The sequence below is a fragment of the Cetorhinus maximus genome, chromosome 12 (assembly GCF_964194155.1).
Source record: "Cetorhinus maximus chromosome 12, sCetMax3.hap1.1, whole genome shotgun sequence".
Classification (NCBI taxonomy): Eukaryota; Metazoa; Chordata; class Chondrichthyes; order Lamniformes; family Cetorhinidae; genus Cetorhinus; species Cetorhinus maximus.
The window spans coordinates 49344026-49361715 of record NC_135890.1 but is presented as its reverse complement, the minus strand read 5'-3'; the positions used below and the strand labels follow the sequence as shown (position 1 = coordinate 49361715).

The 17690-nt window shown below is 40.3% G+C and overlaps 1 protein-coding gene across 3 annotated transcripts; it reads right to left on the bottom strand.

Moving 5' to 3' along the window:
• Positions 1-1486: 1486 nt before the first annotated feature.
• On the bottom strand, positions 1487-17350 carry LOC144687431 (microsomal glutathione S-transferase 1-like). 3 transcript variants are annotated; one of them, XM_078553574.1, is made up of 4 exons: positions 17212-17350; positions 14700-14836; positions 12390-12490; positions 1487-3648 (listed from the first exon to the last, which is right to left on the bottom strand). In XM_078553574.1, the coding sequence occupies exons 2-4, from the start codon at positions 14814-14816 to the stop codon at positions 3402-3404; spliced, it is 465 nt and encodes a 154-aa protein (XP_078409700.1). In that variant the 5' UTR covers positions 14817-14836; positions 17212-17350; the 3' UTR covers positions 1487-3401. The 3 variants fall into 3 exon arrangements, with proteins under 3 accessions (XP_078409700.1, XP_078409702.1, XP_078409701.1); XM_078553576.1 differs by lacking the exon at positions 17212-17350 and adding an exon at positions 14949-15196; XM_078553575.1 differs by lacking the exon at positions 17212-17350 and adding an exon at positions 14929-15194.
• Between the last annotated feature and the right edge of the window lie 340 nt (positions 17351-17690).

Here is a 17690-nt window from a genome sequence, read left to right as displayed (position 1 = left end):
GAAAAGTCTCAGTGCCACAATTTACCATTACTTCCATACCAACAGGATTTATGTGCAACACTGAGCCCAATTCCAAATCCACATCAGCTTCTCAAGGCTCTGTCCCAGCTTCAGACCTGCAGTCTCAGCCACAATGCCTAGGTAAGCTTTCAGGGAATTAATATCTCACCACCTCCTCCCATATGGATTATTGTTTCACTGCCAGACTAAACTGCAATTCCTTATAATATAGGGACAGTACAATTTAACAAGTATTTCAAACAGCTTTCCAAAAACCCATCATTTTTTGCTTCTCAATCCTGTTGGTTGCCCCAACTCCTGGTGAGTCAGCTGGCATGAGGCTTTCCAACACCAGCTATTTCTTATTCACCTTTACATGGTCACCATTCATTCCATCCCACATTATCGTTCTGCTTCTGTTCTTACTCTGGCTCATTTTTTTCCTCACCTGCTGTACTTTGTAGTTTTAGCACTCTTGCTCACTCACCTGTGACTTTTTACCCCCCCACCTCCAGACCACCTGTCTTGCTCAGGTGGTTTCTCTGGTGACTGGGAGGGCAACATTCTTATGGCTGTACCATTTCCACAGTTCAAAAACAAAGAGGCTACTCGAGTAGCATTAATTCCACATTTCTTCAGTTTGTAATTGTACTCTGCACTGTTCTCCTAACTCTGCACACTAAACTGCTGCGTTCTAACCCAATAATGCAAGATTTTTAAAACTTTAGAACCAAATTTTCTAAAAGTCAGTCAGCTTTTTCAGCCAGTCTTCACTGAGTCATACCCTGTATTATTCTTAATGCTTTTCACTGAACCTCAATACCTTTACGAATAAAACTAAGTAACAGCTCACAGGCAATGCTTCACTGAACATCAGATGGCATTCCTGGAACCACATCTTTGATCTCTATATCTTAACATTTTCCATTTAAAAACAAAATTGCATTTATATAGCACCAGTCATGACCACTGGACATCTCAAAGTGCTTTACAGCCAAAGGACTTTTGAAATGTAGCCACTGTTGTGATGTATGAAAAGGTGGCAGTAGGTTCCAACAAACAGCAATGTGGTAATGACCAGGTTTTTTTTCCCCTGAGATGTTGATTGAGGGATAAACAAGTTACCATTATCACAAATTGTTTAATGGGAATAAACCCTGCCAACCACCATATCTTAACAATATTGACATGGAAACATTCAAATTTAAGTGAAAGAATAAATTCAATAAATTAATTACACCAGGATAAATTCTGGCATCTTCAGCAAATCAAAACTCATTCAGACAATGCTTTCAGCTTTTTAATAATTCACCATCACGTCTCTTCATAATAAACCATCTGTTTCACCCACCTCCTCACACCCCTTAATACATCTTGTGTGTCAAATTAACTGCATTGGTAGTCTGACTTTTTTCTCCCCACTGATACCCAAGTAAATTCAGCTAAAAAGTAGGTCCTGGTTTATTAAAACACAAGCACAACAATACAGGTTTGCTTCAGGTGTTTATTAATACATAAAGTGGAATACATTGAGGGATGTGTGACTGGAAGAAAAATTGAGAGAAGTACAAAATATGCATTCCCATCTAAAGCAAAAAAATGCAAATAGCTATTAAAATTAGCAGAACTCATTACCAACCCAAAAATCAATAAACAAGCTTTAACCTGAAACAAAACTGGTCAATTATAACTGAATAGATGTTTTAGGTGCATTTGTTTTTATTCCTTGCCATCCTGCAGGGGGACTGTATCAATGATGTTGTCTTGCAGGCACAAGTGGGCCATTAGTCTCATGAGTAAGCAGTACAACAGTGGGGGTATTACATTCAATCCCGTCCTTGTCCAACATTCGCACGCATGCACTTCTAACAGAGGTAAGCGGCACCAGGAATCCTCACCCCATCTTTCATTCCCTATGGGGTTATGATGGAAGAAGGGGCAGGAAAAGAGTGTGGTTAAAGCCAAGTGTAGGTAACCAGCCCCAGCTAAAAGCACAGCAGATGCTGGAATCATCTAGTTGGCCTGAACTACACAGTGTGTAAATCCACTGACTAGTAGCAGGTACAGAACACTTTTCTTAGCGGGATCTCTCTCCATTCATAAAGACCATTGGGTTCAGATACATATTAGATGAACCTGTGACAACAGCTTCATGAACAGGATTTTACTATGGAAACCCTCAAACTCCCATACTTACTACAATGCTTTAAACATTTTGGCCAGCTATTATCTTGTAATTGTCATGCACCCATAAGAAACGTGAAGATTTAGTGCACTGTACATATTTATTTATTAGCAATGCATAAATTTAAGAGATGAAATAGATTTCATTTGAATGCAAGGTGTAAACAGACCAGCAGCAACATGTATGTGAGTATAACATTTTTTTAAAACAACATCATGCAGGATTTTTGTTACATTTTAAAAAACTCTGCCTAGACACAGATTGTGCAGCACAATTTTTGGGATCATACTTGTTGCGTCACATTATACAAACAGGCCTATTTAATCCGAAATTCATACTCTCCAGGCATCAGGTCAAAACAATCTCCTCTGTACCCACTAAGCTTGAAAGTTAAAACCTCTGCACTCACGACGTAAAGCTTTGCTAACTGATGGTTTCTAAGATAAAATGACAACACTTCAACTGTGAAAGCAAGATTGAAAAATATCTAAGCTATTTGATACCTTTGCCAAGGGCCTGGCCACCTGTCTGTCATTACCTATCCAACCACCAGGTCCTGTACATGTTTTTTGACACTCACTTCCTGCTGTCCATCAGCAGCTGTCACCATCAGTACTAGCCCCCGCAGACTAGCACCACACCCATGATCATTCCCTCAGCTGCCATCTCTTGGTGCCAGTCAATGCTTCTGGCCACCTCCCCTGTAAAGTACTGAGCAGTAACACCCAAGGGTCAAAAACTGGTTCAACACACTACCACGAAAACTGCGCTACCTGTCAGTTACACATTTGCACAGTAAAACCCTTTTAAAGAACAGGAAGGCAAAATGCTACACATATAAAAAGGGGTACTTCACATTCAAGTTAGTTTGCGGTGGATTTTTTCTACTATTTGAATTCCTGTGGGGTCTTTTGTATTTGGTTAACAATCTTCAAATCGTTCTGGTTGAAACCTGTCCCCAAACAAGTTTTTCCACTGAAAAGACAAACATTTGTCACTGGCTGTTCCCACACACGCACACAAAATTAAACCTAGTTTGGAGAGTTTGTTTTTTGCTTTTACTTCCCTCACCCCTTCATTTTCAACAATTAAACACAAATTTTATATTTTCATTACTTCAACATGATTAGTGAGGTTACACATCAAAAGAATAAGAGCAGAATGAACAAAGAAGGTTTGCCAAATAGAATGCTGTGTTACTAATTGTTGCTTCCACTCAAAGATGCATTACTGTCTTCAGCACTCTATAAGCCATTGAAAAGGTCACTCCCATGCCAACTAACCAACTCAAACCTCGAGATGGCTGGGGAAGAGGAACCAGATAAGCAATGCTGTGGAAGATCCTGGAGCCAGCAAAGATTCTGAAGTGCAGTAAAGCTGTACTCAGGTCAGGGCCAGTGAGGGTGTACAACAGACCGATGCCAATGAATGGAACTATGTTCTCCAGGTCATTCTGATGACATCTACAGAAAGCAGAAACAAGCATCAAACACTAAGAATTGCTTTGTACAAACAGAAGTTAACAATTCCATTCTCAACACTGAAGAAATATGAAATCAATTACCAAAGTGCAACTTAATACTGGAAAATAGAATTGATACATCAATGAAAAGTTAGATTTAATACTGGATTGCAGAATCATCACACTGGCAAAATGTAGAATTAAATAGACTGGGGAGTCGACAGGTTCTCAAGCTTGAAGCCTAAACAACTGCAGAAAGAATGTACTGTGCAATAAGGTAACTGGTATAAAGAACGTTATGTTATTCATCTCAACTGTTTTTAGCCAGTTGTTTGTCGTTGGCTTTGCTTTATGTGGACTTCTAAAAAAAAAACTCCTTTCATATAGTGATCACAAACACATAGGACTTTATGACTTTGAGCAATTCCTACAAGTATATCCAGAAAGTATTTAGGCAAAATAGTATTGGACCAGGTTAGAAGATGTGTTTTGGGAGCAGGTTTGTTCAAGGCAGCTTGTTTATAAGCCTATAGACTGTTTCACTGCTGGACCATTAATAAAGTCCATTAAAAAAGGACAATGTTGTGCAATGCTTTCATAAGAACTTAACAGGAACAGGAATAGACCGTTCAGCCCCTCGAGCCTGCTCCACAATTCAATAAGATCATTGCTGACCTTCTTGTGTGTCGAGTTCCACATTCCCATCTAACCCCAATAACCTTTGATTCCCTTGCCTGACAAGAATCTATCTCTGCCTTAAAAATATTCAATGACCACCACCACCTTGAGACAGAAAATTCCAAAGTTGCACAACCATCAAAAAAAATCTCTCCTCAACTCTGTCCTAAAAGGGCAACCTGTAATTTTAAAGCAGTACCCCCTAGTTCTGGACTCACCCACAAGAGGAAACATCCTTTTGACATCCACCTTGTCAAGACCATTCAGAACCTTATATACTTCATTCAAATCACCCCTCACTCTTCTAAACTCCAGTGGAAACAAGCCCAGTCTGTCCAACCTTTCCTCATAAGACAACCCACTCATTCTAAGTTCCAAACCAAAGTATAAATATTCTTTTAAATAAATTAGAATATTAGCATACATCATACTTGGGTAATTGGTTTTAGAAAAAGTGGATTTTGTTTACCTCTGTTAAACATTTGAATATTAGTTAATAAATTCCATCACCTATACTCAAAAATTAAAGTTCCTGTCAAGTATGAAAAAGCTATTAATAACCAAAGTAGTTCAAGAGCTCCTTTGTTCTTTATCATTACTACTACCCATTTATTGGAGAAAATACAATATCAATTTGGCCCTTATTAGTATTAGTGAAATGTATCACAGACGAATGCAAACCACTGCCTTCAATTATGAAGCATTTAAACTCTGCCCAGGGAATGAACCTGCTTAAAATTATCCCTTCAAATGCTCTCAATCCTGGTTGGACAAGGACTTGATCAGCAGACTAGCTGGTTCAACTTGGGAAGCCAATACACAGACATCGAGAAATTCTGGAATTATTCTATTGCAGAGTACTGCTTCCAAGTCTGGTTCACTTTTGTTCATGCAAGATGTATGGGCACACAGTTGAATGAACGTTGTCTAACATACACCATCAGACCAACTAACCAGGCCTAACTGCTGGCCCTGTCCAGAATTGTCTCTCCTGACATTAGGCAACAGGTCACCTTGCAGAACCTACTCCTTAAGGTGGAAGGCTTGCCATGTCTGCCTGGTTTAAAATCGGTGTCTAATCCATAGAGCTCAAGGAACCCTCTTTGGAAAATTCCTCTAAGGAGCCTGGATGTTACCTCCAGTTTACATACTTGTTTGCAAGAGCTTCAAACATAGCCAATGCCTATTTAGTGACGGATTCAAAAGTTCAGACCCCTGGCTTTGATCATCCATGTCACTTATGGGTAATGTCCAATCACTTTGGCTGCAGAATGATCAGACGAGCTGCAAATGACTAGAAGCGGGCCCTGTGTGACATTTCACTTTGCAGTTGTGGCCAATTAGGAGATAAATAGACCACATGCTTGCAAGCTGCACCCATTAGCAAGGGTATGCAATATCCTTCATCCAGCTAATTCAAGGTTAAGGCACCGAGTAATGGTTGACTTGGCAATCTATGCAAATTAACGCAGTTTTAAAAATGCTGGTTGAAAATACCAAGTTCAAAATAACTTAACCTGAACCTTTTAAAATTGAAAATCTTGCAAAGAAAATAGCAAGCAGGATTCTCAGGGGCCTGAAAATACAGAGGACAGCTTCAAATTTCAGATGGAGTTATTTCATCCAGCCTGCAAACTGGAGATCAGCAAGGTGCTTAATGGGACCGAACAGCAAAGAATGGGGGCAAAGTTAATGCAATACTCAGACTACAACACAAGTCGGAAGAGCTTTCTTCAATTTGAGATTCCACTAGGACAACAGTGGAATGAAAACTTTGCTTAATAGAATTACTACAACCCTGTGAGCTGCCCCTCACTGAAAAGTCACTGCCATCATCTTGAAGATATCTGAACATTTACAGGCCATTTAAATCTCAGATAGCTTTGACTATGGACACAAATTTCTCTCTGCAACTCCATAAGGTGGTCAAAACGTGCAACTGCTTTGTTTCATCATATATTTGTCGGCCTCAGGTGAAAGCATAGCCACACCTCCCTACATCACTTCCATGCAGCTGCTGCAAATGTGGCACTATTTAATACACATCCCGCACTTATATAAGATCTTTTTACTATGTTCAAGACGCTTCACAAGGGTGTCAAAAGAAAAATTCACACCAAGACAAAGGGAGAGACATTAGGACAGGTGACGGCAGGATCGAAATCCACTCCAGCTGGGAAATTTTTGGAATATAATTTCAAACCCACGGATATGTTTCAAACCCGTGATTGGAATTATAAATTTCAAAAAGATAAGCTGCAGTCAGCACTACAGCGCTGGGCAGCAAGGGGTTAATTTGGACATTTAGTGAAAACACGGTGACTCATCAAAAGGGTTTGGACATTGACTAACACAATCAAGAAGTCTGATCACCCAATACAATGGCACAAAGGACATCTCATCAATACAATACACTCATGGAATCATTCAACCACCACAAACAATAGTACTGGAATAGGGTCATTCAAACCCTCATTAACTTTGGAGCCAGGTACTGTTACTGTGCCACCTCAAACAGCAGAAGAATTGCTCATACAATAAGAACTGATAATATTTTTCTGAATACATCTTCCATGGAAAACCCTGTATTGTTTCAACTAGCAGGAGCTGATGACATTTGTCTGGAATTTGCGTGGAATCAACTAAATGGACATTGGAACAACAGGAAATAGGTTTTTACATGTGTGAGTTAAATTATTATAAAAGCAGAGCAGATCAAAGCATTTGGGCTGCAGTGGGAAGAAGGGTCAAGTTTGGTCACCTTGACTCAGACCTACAGTCAACACCGGACAGACCAGCCGTGTTGGGATTGTACGTTTCAGCCATATCTTGGAGATATTAGTCTGAGGGTTCTTTTCTTAAGGTTTCAAGACAGGACATGGTGTTTTGCCTGTGTTTTTGTAAGTTTTAACTGAGTCGTGGTGACTGTGTGTCGGGTACTGGGAATAGGTTGTTTTAAATTTTGGGTTTCGTACTGTGGGGTTGTGGGTGATTCAATAAGGATATTGTGAATTATAAGAAACTTGTCTCGCTGGGCATTCTGTTCAAGCCATAAACTTGTGAATCTAGTGTCAGTGGGGAGGGTCTCTGAGGGAAAAGGGAACCCCTGCACAATTGGAGACCACGGCAGGACACCAGTAGGTGATATGGAGTAACAGATGGCACTGTGGACAAAGTGGAGGAGGAAAAGTGATCCTCCCATGACAAGGGAAATTAGGTTACTGAAGTCTGTGAGAAGCTAAAACCAAGTGAGGTTTGGTTAAGGGAAATAGCTAATTCAGAGGATCCATTAGGATGGGTCAGGGGGTGGACTGAGTCATCTCAAAGGCAAAAGATAGAAAAGGCAGTGTGGTTGTATGGATGCGACCATCAACACTGTAAAGGTCAGTGTGAAAATATTAAACTCAGAAAAGAAGTTGAGATCTGAGGAAACAAGCCTCAGACAGAGAAGTGGTGGTTAACCGTTTGATGAAGGAACTTGAGGAGCTAAAGACAGAAAGGGCCACAGAACAGTCAGAGCACGAACAGACTGTGAGTTACTATCAGGGCCAAGTCTGTAAGGTAGAGGAAGAGAGTAACCAGTATTAGAGGTTATATTATGAGGTCAAGGCACAGGCTCAGGACTTGAAGATGAAGTACGAGGGTATGGAGGTGGTTTACCATTTCGTAAAGGAACAGAACAGGGACAAGGTGCCTTTGGAAATAGAGAAGTTGTCTAATAAAGAGGTCCAGACACTGCTCACTGAGTGCCTGAAGGAGGGGGACAGAGTCCCTTTTGCAGAAGTTCTGTTCATTCAAAAATGGATGGAGGAGAAGCAGCTAAGAGCTGAAAAGGCGACAGACCTTTTGCTTAGAACAATTTATTGTGCTGAGAAATGCGGCAAGGCTTTTCAGGAGTCAGAGAATGTAAGATGCAGGGCAAGCAAGGGAATTGGGAACTTAAAAGGGAAAATGGGCAGGCAACAGCTACTGGTCCCTGCTGAGATGAGAAGAGGTGAGCTCCTCTGTCAGCAAGACCATGTTCCAGCTGTTTGCTAATGTGAGATATAAGAGAAACTTTGGGGTCATGGAAAACGGTTAGGGGAAAGAAATAAATTAAGTTGTTACGCCCACTGTATAGTTAAAATGCTGTGTGAATGGTAAAAGAAACCTTGTGTGTATGAGTGGATTCAGTTTCTGTGTGTTTTAATGGAGTGTCTTGTTTGAATTTGTGTGTCTGTGCTCCAATGCCTGCCAATGAGTGGATGTTGGAAGTGTTAAATCCAATTGTGTTGTACACTTGTGCTGAGTGAGAGAGAGAGTGGGTCTTTGTCTCTGATTTCTCTGTGTGTCTGCGTCACTTCAAAGTTGCTTAATCTCTTGCGGTCTGTTTTCGTTTGTGGCTTTCAAACAGATGGTTGTTTAATGTGTTTCAAAAGTTGTAATATTGCGAGAGAATGTGTGTGATAAAGATTTTGTGTGGATGAGTACGTTTTAAAATTTCTCCTGAAACTGTGATATCTACTTTAAAAGGGAGGTATAATTAGTGAAGTAAAATGTTCAATGTTTGAGCCCAGAGTCATGATTACTGGCCAGAATCATGATTCCAGGGTATTTTGATAAACATGTGGGAATTTTAATCCGGATACAAATTCACACATGAGAGCGTGGGCGAGGTAGTTTTAATGTTTGGTAGGGTTGATTGGAATCTGGATATTTGAAGTAATCATGGCTAATCCTAATTGGATTGGTCTTGGGTTAGAAACTTGTTACAAAGTTTACGGATTTGGGAATTTTGTCCCTAGAAAAGGAATCATTTTGAAATTGGATACTGCTAATTGGAACGTGTTCAGACTGCCAAAAGTAGAGGAAATAAAAAGAGAGCTTGGAATTTTAAACAATTGGAAGGGTAATTTAAAATACTGCCTGAGGAGAATGTTAAGAAATCTGAGCAAGTGTATAAAAGATATCATGAGAATTCAAAACATAGAAACAGTTTCTGTTTTTTAAAATTTATTTGTATTGGGCATAACAAAATTTTTAAGTTTCTCAATTGTCAGTTATGTTTGAACGAATTAACTCATTTTGCCCCGAGCAAAATGGATCTTTTGTGTTTTTCTCAACAGGTAAACTGCAAGTAACATGATCTGCAGTAGCTTCGACAAAATAGTCATGGACTAAAGACCAAAGGAAAACCAACAGGAATTTGGTCTTAACCCATTCAGGCCATTGGTTATTCCCCAAACAAAGTGCTCGAGTATGGGAAATCTGATTGACATTCATTGGTCAATGTGTTTATGACTTTTCAAAACCAGTAAGTCTGGGCACAAGAAATTGATTAATTAATTTTAATTCATATGGGTTGGTACTCTAAACATTTTGAGGGAAAATTATCTGAAATTCAAAAGCGATTCTAGGGGGGGAAAAAAGGCATACACAAACCATCTATGTGGTTTCTATGAATATAGAAAAGAGGTTTCTTCCGAGGACAAAGTGAATTACATATTACAAGAAATCTGTCTGCCCAACAACGCTGTTATTTGGATTTAGGACAGTTTTGAGATGTGAAAAGCACAGGAATTGCAAGACCCCCCCCCCCCCCCCAAGTGGGAAACCATAAGATGGGTGAGCAAAAGCACAAAAATTGCAAGAACCCTGAGTGAGGAACCACAAGATGGATACAGATGAAGGGAGAGCTGGAGGACCTTTTAAGACTGTGCATGATGTAATTTTAATGATATTAAGTGAAGTGATCTGCAGGTCGGGAGTGTCATACCGAAAGGAGTATCAATCTAAGCTGATATTATTCAGAGATCACTTTCAAGTTACAATGGAAAAGCTGTTTCAACCCAGAGAGATCAGTGATACTAGGGATGGATTTTGGCACTGATATTCAGATCCATCCCTGGATCTGTATTGTGCAATTCATTATTGTATTATATTTACTGTGTGGTTTGAGAAGACGTGGATGTAAGAAAACCAGATGTCTGTATGATTATATGAAATTGCAAAGAGAAGGGATGTTGTAACTGCTTAGATAAATAAGTATGTAACTTAGTTAGTTAAGGAGAAGGAAACACTTACAGTCACCCATGGTTGACAAAAGACATGGTGACCGAGCACTAATATCTCATTTTGGATATGACATCCTGCCATTACCCGAGCATTTAACAGAAGTGGAGCTTTCACAAAAACATTATACTCTCCAACTTGAGAATAGTAAAATAAGTGACGAGATCAGGGAGATAATTACCCCACCTTGGTGGGATATTGGTCTCAATATCGAAGACCCCCTTGGATTTGAATTGTATCACATGTATTAGTAATTGTACAGTTAGTTATGGTGTTATACCTACTTATACTATCATGTAAATTAAAACATAAGGCAAAACAGGTGAAATTGGAAGGGTTATTTAAAGGGGGATTTGGGTTGATGGATTTAAATGTAGAGATTCTGTAAAATATGTAAGGTTTGGCTGGGACCTGCAATATCTCATCACTGCAGAAGATTCATAAGCATTAATATCTCATTTAAGGTATAAGAGAGATATTAAAGGGGGGTGATGTAGGATCGAAATCCCTTCTAACTGGGAAATTTATGGAATATAATTTTGAACCCCAGGGACATGTTTTTACCCATGATTGGAACTATAAATTTCAAAAAGATAAGCTGCAGTCAGCACTACAGCGCTGGGCAGCAAGGGGTTAATTTGGACGTTTAGTGAAAACACAGCGACTCATCAAAAGGGTTTGGACATTGACTAACACAATCAAGAAGTCTGATCACCTAATACAATGGCACAAAGGACATCTCATCAATACAATACACTCATGGAATCATTCAACCACCACAAACAATAGTACTGGAATAGGGTCATTCAAACCCTCATTAACTTTGGAGCCAGGTACTGTTACTGTGCCACCTCAAACAGCAGAAGAATTGCTCATACAATAAGAACTGATAATATTTTTCTGAATACATCTTCCATGGAAAACCCTGTATTGTTTCAACCAGCAGGAGCTGATGACATTTGTCTAGAATTTGCGTGGAATCAACTAAATGGACATTGGAACAACAGGAAATAGGTTTTTACATGTCTGAGTTAAATTATTATAAAAGCAGAGCAGATTTGAGCATTTGGGCTACAGTGGGAAGAAGGGTCAAGTTTGGTCACCTTGACTCAGTCAACACTGGACAGACCAGCCGTGTTAGGGATTGTAAGTTCAGCCAAATCATAGTGATATTGGTCTGAGGGTTTTGTGAGGGTTTGGGGTGAAAATTTGGTGTTTTTTGCCAGTAACTTGTAACTTGTCTCAGCCATATCTTGGTGATATTGGTCTGAGGGTTTTTTCCCTTAAGGTTTCAGGACAGATGTGATGTTTTGCCTGTGTTTTATCCGAGTCGTGGTGCCTTTGTGTCAGGAACTGGAAATAGGTTGTTTTAAATTTTGGGTTTTGTACTGTGGGATTGTGGGTGATTCACTAAAGCAATTTTGATTTATAAGAAACTTGCCTCGCTGGTCATTCTGCTCAAGCCGTACACTTGTGAATCTGGTGTCACGAGAGGAAGGGAGAAATTCTGATCATTTTTCACATGTACAAGTTTCTGCCACATAACTACCAAACCCCATAACTTACAGTGGAGACCAACATAACACCAAGGTCAACTCACCTAGTATAACAGGATTTAAATTCAACTCACTAGTATTCAATAAGCCTGTCATAAACCAAAACTATCTGCCAAAAAGTGAACAGGTAAATGGCAACCATTATTCAGTCATGTATAAAACACATGAAATGCCTGTGCTGGATGCAGAAAACGTCAACCCTTCAATCTTATAACTCAACGTAAGCTACAGGTTTGATTATAATCAAATATTTTTTGATGAATAGCATTATCAAAGCAATTAGTATTCATTGAATATACATTAAATAGACACTAAACAACTATTCATTTGCAATAAGCTTGATGTCCACAAAATGAGATTAATTGGGCATGAAAAACAGGAAAGCAACATAACGGAAATAAAAGTGGTTACAATGAAGCCACTTATGTCATTTTTTTCACACCATGTCAAGCTTCACCTTCTCACACGCTCAATATCGGGATCAGTCCGCATATATTTTTTCTTGCCTTCTTCATCCTTTGCACCGTGGGCCTTGGCATCTTCAGGATTGGCAAACACCTGTTCACAAATAGGTTATAAAAGTTGTTATATATCAATGGACTGGGCCACGCTGATATAAGTGTAAACTGGTCTCCAGGGCATAAACCATTTCTGTGACGTGCAAATCTTAATTGGCATTAAATTTCTGTTGTCTCTTGGAAGAAATCCAGTTTTCAGTTCATAGAACACAGAAAAACACCAGGATCTATTCCTAAATCGACAGCTTACTGTCTGAGCCATGACCCTAAAAATTTGATTTCATGCACTTACATTTCTTACTTGGTACCTGTAAATCACACAAGCACCTTAATCACTCAAAAATGATTCATAAAGTGAATCATAACTAAAAACAAGCTTCTTGATAAGCTTATTAATTTAATGTTCCAGGCCCAAAAGAGCTGGAAATTTAAGAGCAGCTGCAATTGAGATACAAACTTTCCTAAGCACCTGCAATTCATCTCTAATTGGCCTTGGACATCCAGGTATTGCTTTTGCCCCACAAGGAATGTATAGCAATGGCTATAAAGGGGCATGCCAAGTCAAACACAGCTCTTTCTTAGCAAGGAAGTCACTTCATCTCTATTGGAATGGGATTTATAAAGATGTAAATATTGACCCTATATATTGATATTGTTCATCATTAAACAGCATATGTCATGACTTACTATGAACAATACACAAGTTCAATAAAGGGGACATGTTAACTTATTCACAACATTAGCAGCAGATGGGAGTTTTAGCTCAAGCACTCAATATAAAGCAAAATGCTGACTGTACTTAAATAGCAGCAGGAATGCTTCAGATATACAGAGCAACCAAATAGGCCATGTTTTTGTGTACACACCCATTTTGACAGATTCTCTCAATTGGCAATTTTTCTATGAAAAATATAAATAAGTGACATTATAGATAGGTTTACACATGTATGCAACTTTTAGATATTTTTTGAAAACAAAGGATCCAGAATATGATCATAAAGGCGGGCAGTGCTTAAGAGGACTGGAGAGGGGGGAGTAAAGGAGGATAAGGAGTTCAGGGATAAGTTGGGTGCGGAGAATAATTACCCTCCTTGGTAAAACTGGTGTAACAAGTGGGGCTTTGAGTTTGGAAGTACTGGTTTGGGAGAGCTGAGACTGTTCAGGAATGTACAGCTTCATGGGTTAGGGTCATTAGGTTTACCAAACTTGGTAAGTGTACAGAGAGGAGGATGGGGCAGTGCTGGTAGCAAGAAAAAGATCACATTGGCCTGGCAACATGCAGTAGAAAAAACTCGCTGCGGGTGGACGATATTGCACATTACAGTGGGCTCAGGTATGTGGGAAAATTAAGAAAACTAATTATCAGAGATAAAAGTAGAAAATGCTGGAAAAACTCAGCAGGTCTGACAGCATCTGTGGAGAGAGCAACAGAGTTAACTTTTCGAGTCCACACAACCCTGAAGAGTCATGCGGACTTGAAGCATGAAACCTGTTTCTCTCTTCAAAGATGCTCAGACCTGCTGTGTTTTTCCAGCATTTCCTGTTTTTATTTCATATTTCCAGCATCTGCAGTATTTTGCTTTTATCTAATTATCAGAGAGGTACTTAGACTAGAATCACAACAGAATTTTTGAACAGCTGGAAAGAGGTGATAACTGTCATTTGATGACAACTGAGGTCATGGAACCAGGAGAAGGGAGGCTCCAGGGTATAACAGCAACAAGCAAAGATGTGTTTGCATCTGGGGGGCAGTGGAGAAGAGTGTTAGAATTTGGAAAGAAAGGGTTTAATTCTAGAAACGGGAAAGAGCTGGTTAGTGGGAGAACAGGGCAGCAATTTGAATGAGACACCCAGAGTTCAGAGATCAGGAGGGTGGAGCTATTGAGCACAGCACCTGCTGAAACGAGAGGCACAGTTAACAGCAGAGATAACAGCATATACAGTTCAGAGTCCATCACATGGGCAGAATGAGATAATCAAAGTTGCACAGAAGAAGCAGGGGGTCGGCTTAACCTTGATAGAAATGCAGCAAGGCAGAATCGGGTCCAGAAATATTGCACTTAAACTAAGTGCATTATAGGCACACACATCTCCCTCAATTAGCAACTTCCCTGAATCACTGACACGGTTTAAGAGGTTTCTCTCAAAGTTGTGAAATACATGCCTCTAAAGACAGCTAAAAGGAACAAAAGGGCGCAGTTAGCTACCATTTTAACTCAGTTCCTCTAACTCTGGCTATTGGATCTTACCTTACGAGTCATCCTGAAATAGCCTGTCAGGGGTCCCATGAACAACATTTTCAACAGAACGATGGTGCCGTAGGTGGAATAGGCGAGGAAAACCTCGCTGTTCAACAACTCGGACATTTCCAAATCAGGAATGAACACTAGAAAAATGTGGGGAAGAAAAATTGCAATTAAAAAGAAAATCGAGTAAGGATTTACAAATAAAAATCAAACCCAGCCACTTTAAACCCACCTCTGAGCGCTGCTGATTACCCTGCTCTGCTACTCCGACACCTCAACTCCCTACTTGTAACTTTGTTGCGAGGGGGCGGGGCAAGTCCAAGCCGCTGGGTCGATGGGATACTGGAGGACTGCACCCTGCTGGGGTGTGTCTCCTAACCACAGCTTTCCATTAAATTCAAAAGTGTTTTTCTCTCAAGCTTTAGGTTATTGGTAATAATGTGCCCTTAGGCTTGATGCTGGGGTCTTAGGCATTAAGAGTATTTTTCTGAGTTGTTCATTTTTTTTCAACCTAACAATAAGACCGGGACCAGGGAGAGAAAAATCATGGAAATCGTTCCCGGGTCCCTTATTCCTCACCATCTCAACACCCCCTCCCCCTCCTATGCACGATACTTTTTCCCCTTTCAAGATTCACCAATCACAGAAAGGTCCTAGTAAAATGATGTCCATTGTTGGCATCTAGTTACAAATATTGTACGGTATATATGTAGCATAGGTCAATAATATTAAGAGCAGCAACGATGTAATTCAGTGTTAGTTTGTGTGCATTCAATAGGTGATCCCACTGTGACTATTAAACAAACCAGAAAGTACAAATCTTACTTTAACAGCAATATTGCTAATTTGACAGGAAAATATCCCATTAGTTATTTCTAACACTGTGTGATAACACTGATTTGGGTGACTACCTCAGCCCTCATTAACATGTTCTGCATATTGCACCATATGGACACGGTAACAGTAAATTCATATTTGGGCAAAAGATTCAATACTTGCAACCCAGATAAGCTGCACAAGTTCTCTTCCATTCTGGAGAAGTAAAAGCAGGCTTTCTTCTGCCTGGGTGCATGATATTATTCAATATAATTATTTCATACAAGGGTGTAATTGGATTCTATTTTATCAATAATCTCACGGTAGAAAGATCAAATGACTCCTAAGCAACAAAATGGGATGATCGAACAACATAGATCTTCACTGATAGTAAAAGGCATTGGAGCCCTCAGGTGTCTCTGTGCAACACAACTTTTAAGAGGCCAGAACACAGACTGAATGGTTCATAATTATGTTTTCTTGATCAGCCAGTCTGAAGACTGCTAATTACTGCTTCTCACTACAATATATCTTCAACATCTACTATGCAATACAACTTTATCACAATACTTCAATACCTCAAAGGTTCACAATAAGCACCAAGGTAGAGTGGGATAATAGGTAAGTAGACAATAGGACAAGAATGAAGACAATGGATATTGTCTTGAGAATATGTGCAGTGTAAAACAGGTCACTGATTCACTATGAGCCTATTACACACTTCCGTCTGTAATCTCATACTCTTACCCAACAAAGCCTGCAATCTCACCCTACAAATCCCACTCACAGTAAACTTTCATTAGCAATAAAATAAACAGAACTCCAAACATGATTCCACCCTCTATTCACAAAATAATTATGGATGACAAAGCCCATCTAGCCCAGTTCATCTCATCCACCCAGAATGACGTACCAGCAAATATATAATGTGCAGGAATAGGTCATTGGGCCCCTTGCACTTGCTCCACCATTTGATAACATTGTTTACATTATACTGGAGCCTACAACTCGGAAGTACTTAATTGGCTGTAAAGTGATTTAGGACATCGTGAAAGGTGCTGTATAAATGTAGGTTTAGTCTTTCTTTCATTACACTTGCCTGCAGTAGGCAGAGTGACTGTAGCAATGGTGAAATTAGAGGCCCAATGCTGATTCTCTAAGGATGAGTAATGACAGAGCAATCAACTGATGTTAGGAAAGTGGCTACAGAGAAATCACTACATTTACAAAACAATTCAACTCTGTAGCTAACCTTCCTCCAATCTGCCACTAGCCTCTGCAACCAACACCCCCTCCAACCCCACTCCAACCTCCACCAACCCCCCCCTAACCTTTCCTCAACACCCCCCAACTCCCCTTAACCTCCTCTCTAACCTTTCCTCTAATCTCCCCTCCAACCTCCCCCCCAAACACCCCAAACCTCTATTCCAACCACCCCGTAATGCCCCCTAACTCCCACTCCAACCTCCCACCAAAGCCCCTGGACCCCCCCCCCACAACCGCCACTCCAACCTTCCCCCAACTTCCCCTCTATCCTCCCCTTCAATGCCCCTTAACCCACACTCCAGCCTCCCCCCAACTTCCCCTCAACCACCAACCTGCCCCCTACCTTTCCCCCAACAGCCCTCCAGCACTCCACCAACACATGCACACATACAGAGCATCCAATTGGTTCTAAAATTGCAGGGATTTCGCTTACCGTTTTTCAAGCAAGAACACTCTCCTGACAGCTGTTGTGCTGCTGTTGATCTTCAGGCAGCTTTGGTTTTCTGGCAGGATTTTCAAAAAAAAAATCAAACCCACGACCCTGCCCAAAGGTCAGAAGCAGCAGCTCAGCAACTCAGTGAAACTGACACTGAGACTGACGGACTGGCTTTTTTAAAAATGGGAACCGGAGGGTCCAGTTCCGATTTTTTTAAGCCGGTCTGCAACTCTGGCTGCCCTGTCTGGACAACGAGAAATTCTGTTTAAAACACAAAGCACCACCCCCCACCCCCGGCACCCCCCAAACCACCTCCAGCCCCGGGCCCGGTGTTTGGCACCATCTGCACCCCTTCTCCCAGACCCTGTGATAACATAATGTAAAGTGCTATTGGGAAAGGGGAATTGACATGACTTCCAAATTTGAGGAATTTTAGATCCTTCTGTTCCACTTCTTGTCAGTTGTGAACAATCCCT

Excerpts from the sequence above, each read along its gene's own strand:
- LOC144687431 (XM_078553574.1), bottom strand. The coding sequence starts at position 14,816 with ATGTCCGAGTTGTTGAACAGCGAGGTTTTCCTCGCCTATTCCACCTAC. Across the intron at positions 12,491-14,699 it reads ATTTCAGGATGACTCGTAAG|GTGTTTGCCAATCCTGAAGA; the intron begins GTAAGATCCAAT and ends ATTTGTGAACAG. Across the intron at positions 3,649-12,389 it reads GATATTGAGCGTGTGAGAAG|ATGTCATCAGAATGACCTGG; the intron begins GTGAAGCTTGAC and ends TGCTTTCTGTAG.